This window comes from Atractosteus spatula (assembly GCF_055471065.1).
Source record: "Atractosteus spatula isolate fAtrSpa1 chromosome 10 unlocalized genomic scaffold, fAtrSpa1.hap1 SUPER_10_unloc_2, whole genome shotgun sequence".
Classification (NCBI taxonomy): Eukaryota; Metazoa; Chordata; class Actinopteri; order Semionotiformes; family Lepisosteidae; genus Atractosteus; species Atractosteus spatula.
The window spans coordinates 2625001-2641253 of NW_028296622.1; the positions used below are offsets into that span (position 1 = coordinate 2625001).

Here is a 16253-nt window from a genome sequence, read left to right on the forward strand (position 1 = left end):
CACTGTGTGTGTGTGTGTGAGACACTGTCACTGTGTGTGTGTGAGAGAGGAGGAGGAGGAGGAGGAGGAAGAGCAGGAGAGGGGCTGGAGAGTCTTCATCGTGGATCAGAGCAGCTACGGTGAGTCTGAGGGGCTGTTTGTGTGTGTGTGTGAGACACTGTCACTGTGTGTGTGTGTGTGACACTGTCACTGTGTGTGTGTGTGAGAGACACTGTCACTGTGTGTGTGTGTGACACTGTCACTGTGTGTGTGTGTGAGAGACTGTCACTGTGTGTGTGTGTGACACTGTCACTGTGTGTGTGTGAGACACTGTCAGTGTGTGTGTGTGTGACACTGTCAGTGTGTGTGTGTGTGTGACTGTCACTGTGTGTGTGAGAGAGGAGGAGGAGGAGGAAGGGCAGGAGAGGGGCTGGAGAGTCTTCATCGTGGATCAGAGCAGCTACGGTGAGTCTGAGGGGCTGTGTGTGTGTGTGTGTGTGTGACACTGTCACTGTGTGTGTGTGTGAGAGACACTGTCACTGTGTGTGTGTGTGAGAGAGGAGGAGGAGGAGGAAGGGCAGGAGAGGGGCTGGAGAGTCTTCATCGTGGATCAGAGCAGCTACGGTGAGTCTGAGGGGCTGTGTGTGTGTGTGTGTGTGTGTGTGACACTGTCACTGTGTGTGTGTGTGAGAGACACTGTCACTGTGTGTGTGTGTGAGAGACACTGTCACTGTGTGTGTGTGTGTGAGACTGTCACTGTGTGTGTGTGTGAGAGGAGGAGGAGGAGGAAGGGCAGGAGAGGGGCTGGAGAGTCTTCATCGTGGATCAGAGCAGCTACGGTGTGTCTGAGGGGCTGTGTGTGTGTGTGTGTGTGTGTGAGAGACACTGTCACTGTGTGTGTGTGTGTGACACTGTCAGTGTGTGTGTGTGAGAGAGGAGGAGGAGGAGGAAGGGCAGGAGAGGGGCTGGAGAGTCTTCATCGTGGATCAGAGCAGCTACGGTGAGTCTGAGGGGCTGTTTGTGTGTGTGTGTGTGTGTGTGAGACACTGTCACTGTGTGTGTGTGTGTGTGACACTGTCACTGTGTGTGTGTGAGAGGAGGAGGAGGAGGAAGGGCAGGAGAGGGGCTGGAGAGTCTTCATCGTGGATCAGAGCAGCTACGGTGAGTCTGAGGGGCTGTGTGTGTGTGTGTGTGTGTGTGTGTGTGTGTGTGACACTGTCACTGTGTGTGTGTGTGAGAGGAGGAGGAGGAGGAAGGGCAGGAGAGGGGCTGGAGAGTCTTCATCGTGGATCAGAGCAGCTACGGTGAGTCTGAGGGGCTGTTTGTGTGTGTGTGTGTGTGACACTGTCACTGTGTGTGTGTGTGAGAGAGGAGGAGGAGGAAGGGCAGGAGAGGGGCTGGAGAGTCTTCATCGTGGATCAGAGCAGCTACGGTGAGTCTGAGGGGCTGTTTGTGTGTGTGTGTGACACTGTCACTGTGTGTGTGTGTGTGTGTGACACTGTCTGTGTGTGTGTGTGTGTGAGTTTGTGTGTGACACTGTCACTGTCTGTGTGAGTGTGTGTGTGTGTGTGTGTCTGGGGTACAGTGTGTGTGTGTGTCTGGGGTACAGTGTGTGTTTCTGGGGGTACAGTGTGACCCCTCCTCCTCCCCCCTGTCCAGGCACGTGGCTGAACGACTCTCTCCTGCTCCGGGGTCAGAGGACGGAGCTCAGAGACGGGGACACGCTGACGTTCGGGGCGCCGGCCCGCGGCCCTGAGTGCTACTTCCTGTTCCAGCGCGCGCTGCTGCGGCCGGACGCCTTCGCCGCCATCGCGCTGCCCCGGGCCCCGGCCCCCCCGGCCCCCCCGGCGCGGCCCAGCCCCCCCCCGGCGCCCCGCCGCGCCTCGCTGGTGCTCAGCTCCATTGGCAGCATCAGCCGGCTGGGGGCGCGCCCCCTGACCTTCCACCCCGCGCCCCCTGCGGCCGCCGCGCCCCGCCAGCGCCGCAAGTCCGCCCACACGCTGCTGGCCGAGCCCGGGGACGAGCCGCCCGCCGCGCGGCGCCTCTGCCACTCCGAGTCCGAGGCCCGGCCCCCCCGGACCCCCCGCGGGCGGCGCCGCCGGACCCTCAGCAGCCCCCAGGACAGCGGCTCCGGAGGGTGAGCGCACACCGTCTCCGCACACTGTACACCGAGAGCTGCAGGAGTGGGGAACAGGCTGCCCGGCCGAGCCGAACTTGCGCTTTAACAAGCTTGAACAGGCTCTGCATCCTGTACCCCCAAACCGAGCTCTTTACAGGTCATGGGGATCCCACTACCGCCACCAGTGTGCAGCTCTTTACAGGTCCTGGGGATCCCACTACCGCCACCAGTGTGCGGCTCTTTACAGGTCCTGGGGATCCCACTACCGCCACCAGTGTGCAGGTCTTTACAGGTCCTGGGGATCCCACTACCGCCACCAGTGTGCAGGTCTTTACAGGTCAAGGGGATCCCACTACCGCCACCAGTGTGCAGCTCTTTACAGGTCATGGGGATCCCACTACCGCCACCAGTGTGCAGGTCTTTACAGGTCCTGGGGATCCCACTACCGCCACCAGTGTGCAGGTCTTTACAGGTCCTGGGGATCCCACTACCGCCACCAGTGTGCAGCTCTTTACAGGTCCTGGGGATCCCACTACCGCCACCAGTGTGCAGCCCCACCTGGATGAAGCTCCAGTCCTCAGCCCCACACACCAGCTCTCAGTGGGGAGGAGAGCAGAGGGATGAAGCCAGTTCAGAGAGGGGGTTTATTAGGAGGCCATGATGGGTAAAGACCAGGGGGGTTATTTGGCCAGAGACACCGGGGTATCGGCTTGTTCCCCCCTCCCGCCCCTCTCTGTGTACAGTAGAGCCTCCTGTCCTGACTGGAGGAGCTCACCCAGCTGTGTCTGGAGAGAAGCCAGGGTCTCGGCTTGTTCCCCTCTCCCACCACTCTCTGTGTACAGTAGAGCCTCCTGTCCTGACTGGAGGAGCTCACCCAGCTGTGTCTGGAGAGAAGCCAGGGTCTCGGCTTGTTCCCCCCTCCCACCCCTCTCTGTGTACAGTAGAGCCCCTGTCCTGACTGGAGGAGCTCACCCAGCTGTGTCTGGAGAGAAGCCAGGGTCTCGGCTTGTTCCCCCCTCCCGCCCCTCTCTGTGTACAGCAGCTGCTCTCCTTGCCGGGCCGGCTGACGCCCCTTCTCCCTGTCCCCCGCAGGCGGCGGCGAGGGCGGCCCCGGAAGCGCCCCCCCCTGGCGGCCCCGGGCGCGGAGCCCTGCGCGGCGCGGCGCTGCCTCCTGCCCCAGGAGGACACGGTGCAGTGGGTGCAGTGCGACGACTGCGACGCCTGGTACCACGTGGACTGTGCGGGGTGCAGCTACTCCTGCCTGCTGGACGACGCGGCCGAGTTCCACTGCGGCTGCCGCTGAGGGGGGGCCGCTTCCTGCTGGACCTGCTGGGGGTGTGGTCGCTTCCTGCTGGACCGGCTGGGGGTGTGGTCACTTCCTGCTGGACCGGCTGGGGGCCACTTCCTGCTGGACTAGCTGAGGGGGGGCCGCTTCCTGCTGGACTGGCTGGGGGCGGGGCCACTTCCTGCTGGACCTGCTGGGGGTGTGGTCACTTCCTGCTGGACCGGCTGGGGGCGGGGCCACTTCCTGCTGGACCGGCTGGGGGTGTGGTCACTTCCTGCTGGACCTGCTGGGGGCCGCTTCCTGCTGGACTGGCTGGGGGTGTGGTCACTTCCTGCTGGACCTGCTGGGGGCCGCTTCCTGCTGGACTGGCTGGGGGCGGGGCCACTTCCTGCTGGACCGGCTGGGGGCGGGGCCACTTCCTGCTGGACCGGCTGGGGGTGTGGTCACTTCCTGCTGGACCTGCTGGGGGCCACTTCCTGCTGGACCGGCTGGGGGTGTGGTCACTTCCTGCTGGACCGGCTGGGGGTGTGGTCACTTCCTGCTGGACCGGCTGGGGGCCACTTCCTGCTGGACTGGCTGAGGGCGGGGGCCACTTCCTGCTGGACCGGCTGGGGGTGTGGTCACTTCCTGCTGGACCTGCTGGGGGCCACTTCCTGCTGGACCTGCTGGGGGCCGCTTCCTGCTGGACCGGCTGGGGGTGTGGTCACTTCCTGCTGGACCGGCTGGGGGCCACTTCCTGCTGGACCGGCTGGGGGTGTGGTCACTTCCTGCTGGACCTGCTGGGGGCCACTTCCTGCTGGACCGGCTGGGGGCCTCTTCCTGCTGGACCCGGGGGGTCCCCCGTCTTGACAGCTCTGGGGTGGCGGGGAGTCGGTGAGCTGTTGGTGTCAGCAGTGGGATTCTCCTGTCACCCGGAGCCGCGCGCCGGGGAGCCAGTAGAGGGACGCGTGGTCCCTCCTGCCCCTGTGTCAGATGAATGTGTGGCTTCCTGAGCCCTGTACATACAAAGATCACTAATAGAGCTCTATTTTATCACTGGTGCTTGGTTTGTTTCCCTGATATTGTTTTAAATGTTGTTTTTAATCCAAAGCAATTTATATTTTTTTCTGCTGTAAAATGAGCACTTAAAGCATTAATAAGCAGTTCATAAACTCACCACTCCTTTGTCTCTGGTAACTTCCCAAGACTGTTGACAGCTGATTACACTGGAACTGACTGACACACCTGGAGCGGCTCAGACTGACTGCACTGACACACCTGGAGCGGCTCAGACTGACTGCACTGACATATCTGGAGCGGATCAGACTGACAGCACTGTCACACCTGGAGCGGCTCAGACTGACTGCACTGACATACCTGGAGCGGCTCAGACTGACTGCACTGACACACCTGGAGCGGCTCAGACTGACAGCACTGTCACACCTGGAGCGGCTCAGACTGACTGCACTGACATACCTGGAGCGGCTCAGACTGACTGCACTGTCACACCTGGAGCGGATCAGACTGACAGCACTGTCACACCTGGAGCGGATCAGACTGACAGCACTGTCACACCTGGAGCGGCTCAAATGACAGCACTGTCACACCTGGAGTGGATCAGACTGACTGCACTGTCACACCTGGAGCGGCTCAGATGACTGCACTGTCACACCTGGAGCGGCTCAGATGACTGCACTGACACACCTGGAGCGGCTCAGATGACTGCACTGACACACCTGGAGCGGCTCAGACTGACTGCACTGACACACCTGGAGCGGCTCAGACTGACTGCACTGACATACCTGGAGCGGATCAGACTGACAGCACTGTCACACCTGGAGCGGATCAGACTGACTGCACTGACATACCTGGAGCGGATCAGACTGACTGCACTGACACACCTGGTGCGGCTCAGACTGACTGCACTGACACACCTGGAGCGGCTCAGACTAACAGCACTGACACACCTGGAGCGGATCAGACTGACAGCACTGTCACACCTGGAGCGGATCAGACTGACAGCACTGTCACACCTGGAGCGGATCAGACTGCTGCGCACTGGGAGTCTGACTGACAGCACTGTCACACCTGGAGCGGATCAGACTGCTGCGCACTGGGAGTCTGACAGCACTGTCACACCTGGAGTGGATCAGACGCCTGACCTCTGACCCCTGACCCCACCAGTCCCTGTTTCAGCAGACCCTGCAGCAGCTGTCTGATGTCCTCATGATCTCGGCAGTCCTGATGTGGAGGGATGGGTTTTGCCTGCCCCAAGCCCACCAGAGTGACACCCCTCGTGCGCGACGTGTACTCGGAGAATTAAGGTGGTTCTGACTCTGCGACTGTGTCGCAGTGATGCCCAGTTTATTCAGCCGCCTCCTTTAATCACGATCATCAGCTTTATTCCACAGGGCACCGCTAACAGTAGCTTCTTACAGCGCTGTACAGGCAAAGCAAAGACAGGAGAGAATACAGTTCACACAAAAGAAAACAAGTTCAGAACAAGGTCAAGACGCAGGGATTCATTCAATAAGCCCGTCTAAAGGGCTGGAGTCTGGATGGGCAGGAGACGCTCTCCGATAGCTCCAGCAGGAGGAGACGGCCCTGTCACCCCCAGAGTGTAGACAGACAGGAGCCCAGAGTCAGAGGAAGGGCTGGAGTCTGGATGGGCAGGAGACTCTCTCCGACAGTTCCAGCAGGAGGAGACGGCCCCGTCACCCCCAGAGTGTCGACAGACAGGAGCCCAGAGTCAGAGGAAGGGCTGGAGTCTGGATGGGCAGGAGACGCTCTCCGACAGTTCCAGCAGGAGGAGACGGCCCTGTCACCCCCAGAGTGTCGACAGACAGGAGCCCAGAGTCAGAGGAAGGGCTGGAGTCTGGATGGGCAGGAGACTCTCTCCGACAGTTCCAGCAGGAGGAGACGACCCCGTCACCCCCAGAGTGTCGACAGACAGGAGCCCAGAGTCAGAGGAAGGGCTGGAGTCTGGATGGGCAGGAGACGCTCTCCGATAGCTCCAGCAGGAGGAGACGGCCCCGTCACCCCCAGAGTGTCGACAGACAGGAGCCCAGAGTCAGAGGAAGGGCTGGAGTCGGGATGGGTAGGAGACTCTCTCCGACAGTTCCAGCAGGAGGAGACGGCCCCGTCACCCCCAGAGTGTCGACAGACAGGAGCCCAGAGTCAGAGGAAGGGCTGGAGTCTGGATGGGCAGGAGACGCTCTCCGACAGTTCCAGCAGGAAGAGACGGCCCCGTCACCCCCAGAGTGTCGACAGACAGGAGCCCAGAGTCAGAGGAAGGGCTGGAGTCTGGATGGGCAGGAGACTCTCTCCGACAGTTCCAGCAGGAGGAGACGACCCCGTCACCCCCAGAGTGTCGACAGACAGGAGCCCAGAGTCAGAGGAAGGGCTGGAGTCTGGATGGGCAGGAGACTCTCTCCGACAGTTCCAGCAGGAGGAGACGGCCCCGTCACCCCCAGAGTGTCGACAGACAGGAGCCCAGAGTCAGAGGAAGGGCTGGAGTCGGGATGGGCAGGAGACTCTCTCCGACAGTTCCAGCAGGAGGAGACGGCCCCGTCACCCCCAGAGTGTAGACAGACAGGAGCCCAGAGTCAGAGGAAGGGCTGGAGTCTGGATGGGCAGGAGACTCTCTCCGACAGTTCCAGCAGGAGGAGACGACCCCGTCACCCCCAGAGTGTCGACAGACAGGAGCCCAGAGTCAGAGGAAGGGCTGGAGTCTGGATGGGCAGGAGACTCTCTCCGACAGTTCCAGCAGGAGGAGACGACCCCGTCACCCCCAGAGTGTCGACAGACAGGAGCCCAGAGTCAGAGGAAGGGCTGGAGTCTGGATGGGCAGGAGACTCTCTCCGACAGTTCCAGCAGGAGGAGACGGCCCCGTCACCCCCAGAATGTAGACAGACAGGAGCCCAGAGTCAGAGGAAGGGAGGCTGGGAGGTGGGGAGCAGGGCGTCAGTGACTCAGACGGAGCCGGAGGGGCCGAGCCACACAGAGCAGGAGGATTCTGACACCTGACTGGCAGCCAGGGCAGGGACTCCAGGACAGGAGTGATGTGGTCTCCTGCACTCGAGCTGGTGTGGATTCTGGGCAGACTGGAGTTTGCTCAGTGTGGGTTTGGAAACCCCAGCCAGGAGGGTGTCAGGGGGTTGGTCCAGCTTTTCAGCCACAGGATGTGGTCGGGCGAAGTTCCTGAGCGAAGTTCCTGAGCTGGAAGAACGAGGGTCTGACAGCGTGTTGCTCGTGAGGGCCCGAGGTCGGGGCTGGATCGAAGATCACCCCCCAGGTCTTCACTCCCGACTGGAGTTCAAGCACAGCGTTGTCCACAGCCAGCGGCCAGCGATACCGCGCTGGACTGACAGTCTTCAGTCACGGGTCCGAGTCCTGTCAGGTGTGAGTCTTTCACCTGACGTTTCTGACAGGGGTGCAGCTAGACTGACTGATTGATTCACGGGGCGCTCAGGAGGAGTGAGAACCCGGCTGGTGTGGGGTCCTCCAGTGCAGGGCCAGGCCAGGGCTGAACCCCAGACCCCAGTGTGGGGGAGACAGGAAGGACAGAGGGGGGCAGGTCGCGCTCTGCAGACTTTATTTGACGCCAGGCGCAGGAATGATAGCGGACATTTACTCTGAAAAAAGACCAAAAACACCCCAACAGAGCACCCCGAAAAAGTGCTCAGCGACTGAACCCCCCTCCCCACCCCCCCAGGCCAGCAGGAATCGCATCCACAGGAAGCTCAACAGGAACGAGATCGCAGTCACGCGGGCCGTGCTGGGGGATGAGCGAACCCCAGGGGAGAGGCCAGGCGGGGTCACCGGCGACAGCGGGCGCGCCTCTGTACGCAGAGAGGGGTGGGTGCAGGGAGCTCCAGCTCTCTGGGCAAACCTGCGCAGTGGGGAGCGTGGGGGGGAGGCCTGGGGTCCCCTGGGGTTCGGACACCCCGCCTTTCTGCGCGTGCGTGAGTCCCGGTCTCCAGCTCCTGTCCTGCAGGGCAGAAGCCCCACCCCCTCCCCTCGTCTCCCGGCCAATCAGCTGGAGGGCACGCCGTGCCCCGCCCTGTGGGGGTGGGGCCAGCAGGCTCCTCCCCTCGTCTCCCGGCCAATCAGCTGGAGGGCACGCCGTGCCCCGGGGCCATGGGGGGCGGGGCCAGCGGGAAGGCCTCCCCCTCGGGGTACTGGGGCAGGAAGAGGGAGGCGGCGAAGGTGGGGCCGCCGTAGCCATAGTGATGGGCGGGGGCGGGGCCGGGGCCGCCGAACTCCTCAAACCCCGGATAGGAGCTGCGCTTGCCCTTCTGCCTGCGGTTACAGAACCAGACCCGGACCACCTGCGGGGAGAACCAGCGTCACAACAGAACCGGTGAACTCAGGTGAGATCAGTTCCCCTCTCCCGCCCCTCTCTGTGTACAGTAGAGCCTCCTGTCCTGACTGGAGGAGCTCACCCAGCTGTGTCTGGAGAGAAGCCAGGGTATCAGCTTGTTCCCCCCTCCCACCCCTCTCTGTGTACAGTAGAGCCCCCTGTCCTGACTGGAGGAGCTCGCCCAGCTGTGTCTGGAGAGAAGCCAGGGTATCGGCTTGTTCCCCCCTCCTGCCCCCCTCTGTGTACAGTAGAGCCTCCTGTCCTGACTGGAGGAGCTCACCCAGCTGTGTCTGGAGAGAAGCCAGGGTCTCGGCTTGCTCCCCCCTCCCGCCCCTCTCTGTGTACAGTATGTACGTACGTCCTTGTCCAGGCTGAGGTCTCCGGCGATCTGCGCGATCTCCTGGGCGGAGGGCTTGGGGCACCTGGAGAAGTAGGACTCCAGGCTGCCGCGGACACTGGTCTCGATGCTCGTCCGCTTGCGCTTGCGGGCCTGAACCGCTGCCTGCTCCAGGCTACACAGCTGGGGGACAGGAGACACAGGGACAGGGCATCAGAGCTGCTGAGGGGGCAGGAGACACAGGGGCAGGGCATCAGAGCAGCTGAGGGGGCAGGAGACACAGGGACAGGGCAGGAGACACAGGGACAGGGCATCAGAGCAGCTGAGGGGACAGGAGACACAGGGACAGAGCAGGAGACACAGGGACAGGGCATCAGAGCAGCTGAGGGGACAGGAGACACAGGGACAGAGCAGGAGACACAGGGACAGGGCATCAGAGCTGCTGAGGGGACAGGAGACACAGGGACAGGGCATCAGAGCAGTTGAGGGGGCAGGAGACACAGGGGCAGGGCATCAGAGCAGCTGAGGGGGCAGGAGACACAGGGACAGGGCATCAGAGCAGCTGAGGGGACAGGAGACACAGGGACAGGGCAGGAGACACAGAGACAGAGCATCAGAGCAGCTGAGGGGGCAGGAGACAGACAGAGCAGGAGACACAGGGACAGGGCATCAGAGCAGCTGAGGGGACAGGAGACAGGGACAGAGCAGGAGACACAGGGACAGGGCATCAGAGCAGCTGAGGGGACAGGAGACGGGGACAGAGCAGAAGACACAGGGACAGGGCATCAGAGCAGATGCGGGTGCAGGAGACACAGGGACAGGGCAGGAGACACAGGGGCAAGGCATCAGAGCAGATGCGGGTGCAGGAGACACAGGGACAGGGCAGGAGACACAGGGGCAAGGCATCAGAGCAGATGCGGGTGCAGGAGACACAGGGACAGGGCATCAGAGCAGCTGAGGGGGCAGGAGACACAGGGACAAGACAGGAGACACAGGGACAGGGCATCAGAGCTGCTGAGGGGGCAGGAGACACAGCTGAGTCAGTGCGGCCCTCAGTGGCTCTGCCCGGCCCGCGGGGGGCGCTGTGCGGAGACACACCTCCTGCAGGTTCTCGTTGGAGTCGACCTCTCTCAGCCAGCGGTCCAGAAGGGGCTTCAGTTTGCACATGTTCTTGAAGCTGAGCTGCAGAGCTTCGAACCTGCAGATCGTGGTCTGACTGAACATCTTCCCTGGAGAGAGCAGGCAGCAGGTCAGGAGAGGGTCTGCAGTGTGTGTGTGCAGGGTGTGTGTGTGTGTGTATGTACAGATCGTGGTCTGACTGAACATCTTCCCTGGAGAGAGCAGGCAGCAGGTCAGGAGAGGGTCTGCAGTGTGTGTGTGCAGGGTGTGTGCAGGGTGTGTGCAGTCTGTACAGATCGTGGTCTGACTGAACATCTTCCCTGGAGAGAGCAGGCAGCAGGTCAGGAGAGGGTCTGCAGTGTGTGTGTGCAGGGTGTGTGCAGGGTGTGTGTGTGTGTGTGTGTGTGTGTACAGATCGTGGTCTGACTGAACATCTTCCCTGGAGAGAGCAGGCAGCAGGTCAGGAGAGGGTCTGCAGTGTGTGTGTGCAGGGTGTGTGTGTGTGTGTGTGTGTACAGATCGTGGTCTGACTGAACATCTTCCCTGGAGAGAGCAGGCAGCAGGTCAGGAGAGGGTCCAGCCCCACGTCCGCCTGTGTGAACCCCAGGGTGTGCAGTGTGTGTGTAGTTGTGTAGTAGTTGTGTGTTTGTAGTTGTGTAGTAGTTGTGCAGTGACAGTACCGTACAGCACCCCCAGGGCCAGCCCCACGTCCGCCTGTGTGAACCCCAGGGTGTGTAGTTGTGTGTGTGTAGTTGTGTGTTTGTAGTTGTGTAGTAGTTGTGTAGTGACAGTACCGTACAGCACCCCCAGGGCCAGCCCCACGTCCGCCTGTGTGAACCCCAGGGTGATGCGCTTGTGCTTCAGCTCCTTGGCAAACTGTTCCAGCTCCTCCGCGCTCGGCGTCTCCTAGCAACAGCAGACACACGGAACCCGTTACCACATGACAATAGGGTAAAAACACAGTACAGTGCAGTAGAGCCCAGTGAGACCAGGGTAAAAACACAGGACAGCGCAGTAGAGCCCAGTGAGATCAGGGTAGAAACACAGGACAGCGCAGTACAGCCCAGTGAGATCAGGGTAAAAACACAGGACAGCGCAGTAGAGCCCAGTGAGATCAGGGTAGAAACACAGGACAGCGCAGTACAGCCCAGTGAGATCAGGGTAAAAACACAGGACAGCGCAGTAGAGCCCAGTGAGATCAGGGTAAAAACACAGGACAGCCAAGTGAGATCAGGGTAAAAACACAGGACAGTGCAGTACAGCCCAGTGAGATCAGGGTAAAAACACAGGACAGCGCAGTAGAGCCCAGTGAGATCAGGGTAAAAACACAGGACAGCGCAGTAGAGCCCAGTGAGATCAAGGTAAAAACACAGGACAGCGCAGTAGAGCCCAGTGAGATCAGGGTAAAAACACAGGACAGCCCAGTGAGATCAGGGTAAAAACACAGGACAGTGCAGTAGAGCCCAGTGAGACCAGGGTAAAAACACAGGACAGCGCAGTAGAGCCCAGTGAGATCAGGGTAGAAACACAGGACAGCGCAGTACAGCCCAGTGAGATCAGGGTAAAAACACAGGACAGTGCAGTACAGCCCAGTGAGATCAGGGTAAAAACACAGGACAGCGCAGTAGAGCCCAGTGAGATCAAGGTAAAAACACAGGACAGCGCAGTAGAGCCCAGTGAGATCAGGGTAAAAACACAGGACAGCCCAGTGAGATCAGGGTAAAAACACAGGACAGTGCAGTAGAGCCCAGTGAGACCAGGGTAAAAACACAGGACAGCGCAGTACAGCCCAGTGAGATCAGGGTAGAAACACAGGACACTGCAGTACAGCCCAGTGAGATCAGGGTAAAAACACAGTAGAGCTCAGTGAGATCAGCGTAAAAACACAGGACAGTGCAGTACAGCCCAGTGAGATCAGGGTAAAAACACAGGACAGCGCAGTAGAGCCCAGTGAGATCAGGGTAAAAACACAGGACAGTGCAGTAGAGCCCAGTGAGATCAGGGTAAAAACACAGTACAGTGCAGTACAGCCCAGTGAGATCAGGGTAAAAACACAGGACAGCGCAGTAGAGCCCAGTGAGATCAAGGTAAAAACACAGGACAGCGCAGTAGAGCCCAGTGAGATCAGGGTAAAAACACAGGACAGCCCAGTGAGATCAGGGTAAAAACACAGGACAGTGCAGTAGAGCCCAGTGAGACCAGGGTAAAAACACAGGACAGCGCAGTACAGCCCAGTGAGATCAGGGTAGAAACACAGGACACTGCAGTACAGCCCAGTGAGATCAGGGTAAAAACACAGTAGAGCTCAGTGAGATCAGCGTAAAAACACAGGACAGTGCAGTACAGCCCAGTGAGATCAGGGTAAAAACACAGGACAGTGCAGTAGAGCCCAGTGAGATCAGGGTAAAAACACAGTACAGTGCAGTACAGCCCAGTGAGATCAGGGTAAAAACACAGGACAGCCAAGTGAGATCAGGGTAAAAACACAGGACAGTGCAGTAGAGCCCAGCGAGATCAGGGTAAAAACACAGGACAGTGCAGTACAGCCCAGTGAGATCAGGGTAAAAACACAGTACAGTGCAGTAGAGCCCAGTGAGATCAGGGTAAAAACACAGGACAGCGCAGTACAGCCCAGTGAGATCAGGGTAAAAACACAGTACAGCGCAGTAGAGCCCAGCGAGATCAGGGTAAAAACACAGGACAGCGCAGTAGAGCCCAGCGAGATCAGGGTAAAAACACAGGACAGCGCAGTACAGCCCAGTGAGATCAGGGTAAAAACACAGGACAGCGCAGTACAGCCCAGTGAGATCAGGGTAAAAACACAGGACAGCCAAGTGAGATCAGGGTAAAAACACAGGACAGCTCAGTAGAGCCCAGTGAGATCAGGGTAGAAACACAGGACAGCGCAGTACAGCCCAGTGAGATCAGGGTAAAAACACAGGACAGCGCAGTACAGCCCAGTGAGATCAGGGTAAAAACACAGGACAGCGCAGTAGAGCCCAGTGAGATCAGGGTAAAAACACAGGACAGCGCAGTAGAGCCCAGTGAGATCAAGGTAAAAACACAGGACAGCGCAGTAGAGCCCAGTGAGATCAGGGTAAAAACACAGGACAGCCCAGTGAGATCAGGGTAAAAACACAGGACAGTGCAGTAGAGCCCAGTGAGACCAGGGTAAAAACACAGGACAGCGCAGTAGAGCCCAGTGAGATCAGGGTAGAAACACAGGACAGCGCAGTACAGCCCAGTGAGATCAGGGTAAAAACACAGGACAGTGCAGTACAGCCCAGTGAGATCAGGGTAAAAACACAGGACAGCGCAGTAGAGCCCAGTGAGATCAGGGTAAAAACACAGGACAGAGCAGTAGAGCCCAGTGAGATCAAGGTAAAAACACAGGACAGCGCAGTAGAGCCCAGTGAGATCAGGGTAAAAACACAGGACAGCCCAGTGAGATCAGGGTAAAAACACAGGACAGTGCAGTAGAGCCCAGTGAGACCAGGGTAAAAACACAGGACAGCGCAGTAGAGCCCAGTGAGATCAGGGTAGAAACACAGGACACTGCAGTACAGCCCAGTGAGATCAGGGTAAAAACACAGTAGAGCTCAGTGAGATCAGCGTAAAAACACAGGACAGTGCAGTACAGCCCAGTGAGATCAGGGTAAAAACACAGGACAGTGCAGTAGAGCCCAGTGAGATCAGGGTAAAAACACAGTACAGCCCAGTGAGATCAGGGTAAAAACACAGGACAGCCAAGTGAGATCAGGGTAAAAACACAGGACAGTGCAGTAGAGCCCAGCGAGATCAGGGTAAAAACACAGGACAGTGCAGTACAGCCCAGTGAGATCAGGGTAAAAACACAGTACAGTGCAGTAGAGCCCAGTGAGATCAGGGTAAAAACACAGGACAGCGCAGTACAGCCCAGTGAGATCAGGGTAAAAACACAGTACAGCGCAGTAGAGCCCAGCGAGATCAGGGTAAAAACACAGGACAGCGCAGTAGAGCCCAGTGAGATCAGGGTAAAAACACAGGACAGCGCAGTAGAGCCCAGTGAGATCAGGGTAAAAACACAGTACAGCCCAGTGAGTCTGATACTGTCCTGATAGATGATACTAATTGAGGATGCTGACTGTATTGATATGATACTGCCAGTATTGATACATGATACTGAGAGTATTGATTTATTGACTGTATTGATACATGATACTGATTGATTATACCGACCGTATTGATTTATTGACTGATATATTGATTATACTGATTTATTAAACTGGCTGTATTGCAGCTCGCTGAGGAGCCCACGGGCACGAGCAGCCGCAGGAAGCACGCCTTGATGTCCGAAACGCGTGGATTAATCACTCGGTATTTCTCCCGCGAAAGAATCGCATTTCTCACCCGGGACTCCGAGGACTAACATCGCATTTTTCCCACGGATGACCCCGGACAAGACAGTGTCGCGGACATTTCACGCGTGGGCTGCCTCGAAAACAAACCGTGCGCGACACGAACACGGTCCCCCCGTGGCGCACCCACGGGGAAAACCCCGTCTCGGACGCAAAGGAGAGACGGGCCGTGTGATCCAACCGACAATGAGACGGGAGACCGATTCGGATCACCACGGGAGACGCGGACCGCGCGTGGGGCGAGCAGCGACCCCGACTCACCTCGTCCCCGCTGTCCGCGGCGGGCGCGCCGGCTCCCTCGCTCCGCGGGCTGGCGCCGCTCTCCGGCGGGCCGGGCGGCGTGGGCGGCGTGGGCGGGGGCCGCGCCAGCCGGCAGGAGGTCCAGGGCGCGCAGCCCGGCGCGTCGCGCTCCGCCTTGAGCGGGGGGGCCGCGGGGGCCCCAGGGGCCCAGGGCGCGGGGCCGGGCAGCGGCGGCCCGGGCAGGAAGCCCAGGTCGAAGGCCTCGCTGTAGAAGTCCTCGGGGGGGAAGGGGAAGGGTCTGGCCATGGTGTCTCCTCTCCTCGAGTGGCTCCCCGCTGGACTCCTCTCTCTGTGTGGCCCCGTCCTGCTCCGTCTCCTCTCTCTGTCTCCGGCTGTGTCTCCTCTCTCTGTGTGCCCCCGTCCTGCTCAGTCTCCTCTCCCTCTGTGCCTCCTGCGCAGTCTCCTCTCCCTGTGTGCCCCAGTCCTGCTCAGTCTCCTCTCCCTCTGTTTCTCTGTGCCTCCTGCGCGGTCTCCTGTCCCTGTGTCTCTCTGTGTCTCTCTGTGCCTCCTGCGCGGTCTCCTCTCTCTGTGTCTCTCTGTGCCTCTCTGTGCCTCCTGCGCGGTCTCCTCTCTCTGTGTCTCTGTGTCTCTCTGTGCCTCTCTGTGCCTCCTGCGCGGTCTCCTTTCCCTGTGTCTCTCTGTGCCTCCTCTCTCTCCGCCTCCCTTGCTACACTCATGCTAACGAAGCGACACCTCTGGCCCAGCTGGGCCCTAACGGCCCTCAATCTCAGCCCCCCCCCCCTCCAGGAATAACAAAACCAGGAGCCTCCTCTCTCCACACTGCTGGGACCCGAGACTAACGGCTCTCCGCAGGGGGCCGGTACACAGCCCTGCAGGCACAGTGGGGCAGCTTTCTGCAGCCTGAGCTGCTCCAGTCAGGACAGGACACTCTACTGTACACAGAGAGGGGCAGGAGAGGGGAGCTGTTCTCACTGGGCGTTACTGGTCGTTTGGCCCAATGTGACACGTGAGCTAGCGTACCTGTCTGTGACATCCTGACAATCGGAACGATCCCTTTCCTGCTCAGCCCCTGTCTGATATGGTGTCTTGTGTCCCTCTCCTGGCCAGAAGACTGCGGTACGTTGACGATAGTGAGATGCTCTGTGCCAGAGCTGGGTGGGGTGACGGTTAGGTCTCGATTTTGTGGAAGACATTGTCTTTGGTCTTGAACTGGATGAATATCTTTGCCCTGTGTGTCCAGTAAGCAGTTCACATCCTCCAGATGTCAGGGAGTCTGTTGCTAGGTGACACATCTGTAAAGAAGCTGGGCTCTCTCCTCTCTTCTCCCCTCTCTCTCCTCTCTCTCTCTCCTCTGCTCCCTCTCCTCTCTCTCCTCTCCTCTCTCCTTTTAGTCCTGCAGTTTCATGCAGTCCCTC

The 16253-nt window shown here is 59.5% G+C and overlaps 2 protein-coding genes across 2 annotated transcripts in view; one reads left to right on the forward strand and one right to left on the reverse strand.

Annotated features, from left to right (window-relative positions):
• LOC148812649 (transcription factor 19-like) overlaps nucleotides 1–3401 on the forward strand; it is a 7279-nt gene extending 3878 nt beyond the window's left edge. Inside the window, exons 2-3 of the mRNA XM_088908606.1 lie at nucleotides 1639–2116; nucleotides 3191–3401. Of these exons, the coding sequence (XP_088764732.1) occupies nucleotides 1639–2116; nucleotides 3191–3401 (689 nt within the window). The remainder of the gene's footprint in view (nucleotides 1–1638; nucleotides 2117–3190) is intronic.
• A 4685-nt stretch (nucleotides 3402–8086) lies between these two features.
• LOC148812650 (POU domain, class 5, transcription factor 3-like) lies at nucleotides 8087–15463 on the reverse strand. Its single transcript, XM_088908605.1, has 5 exons — nucleotides 14839–15463; nucleotides 10975–11086; nucleotides 10160–10290; nucleotides 9083–9244; nucleotides 8087–8692 (listed from the first exon to the last, which is right to left on the reverse strand). The coding sequence occupies exons 1-5, from the start codon at nucleotides 15121–15123 to the stop codon at nucleotides 8471–8473; spliced, it is 912 nt and encodes a 303-aa protein (XP_088764731.1). The 5' UTR covers nucleotides 15124–15463; the 3' UTR covers nucleotides 8087–8470.
• Nucleotides 15464–16253: the final 790 nt, after the last annotated feature.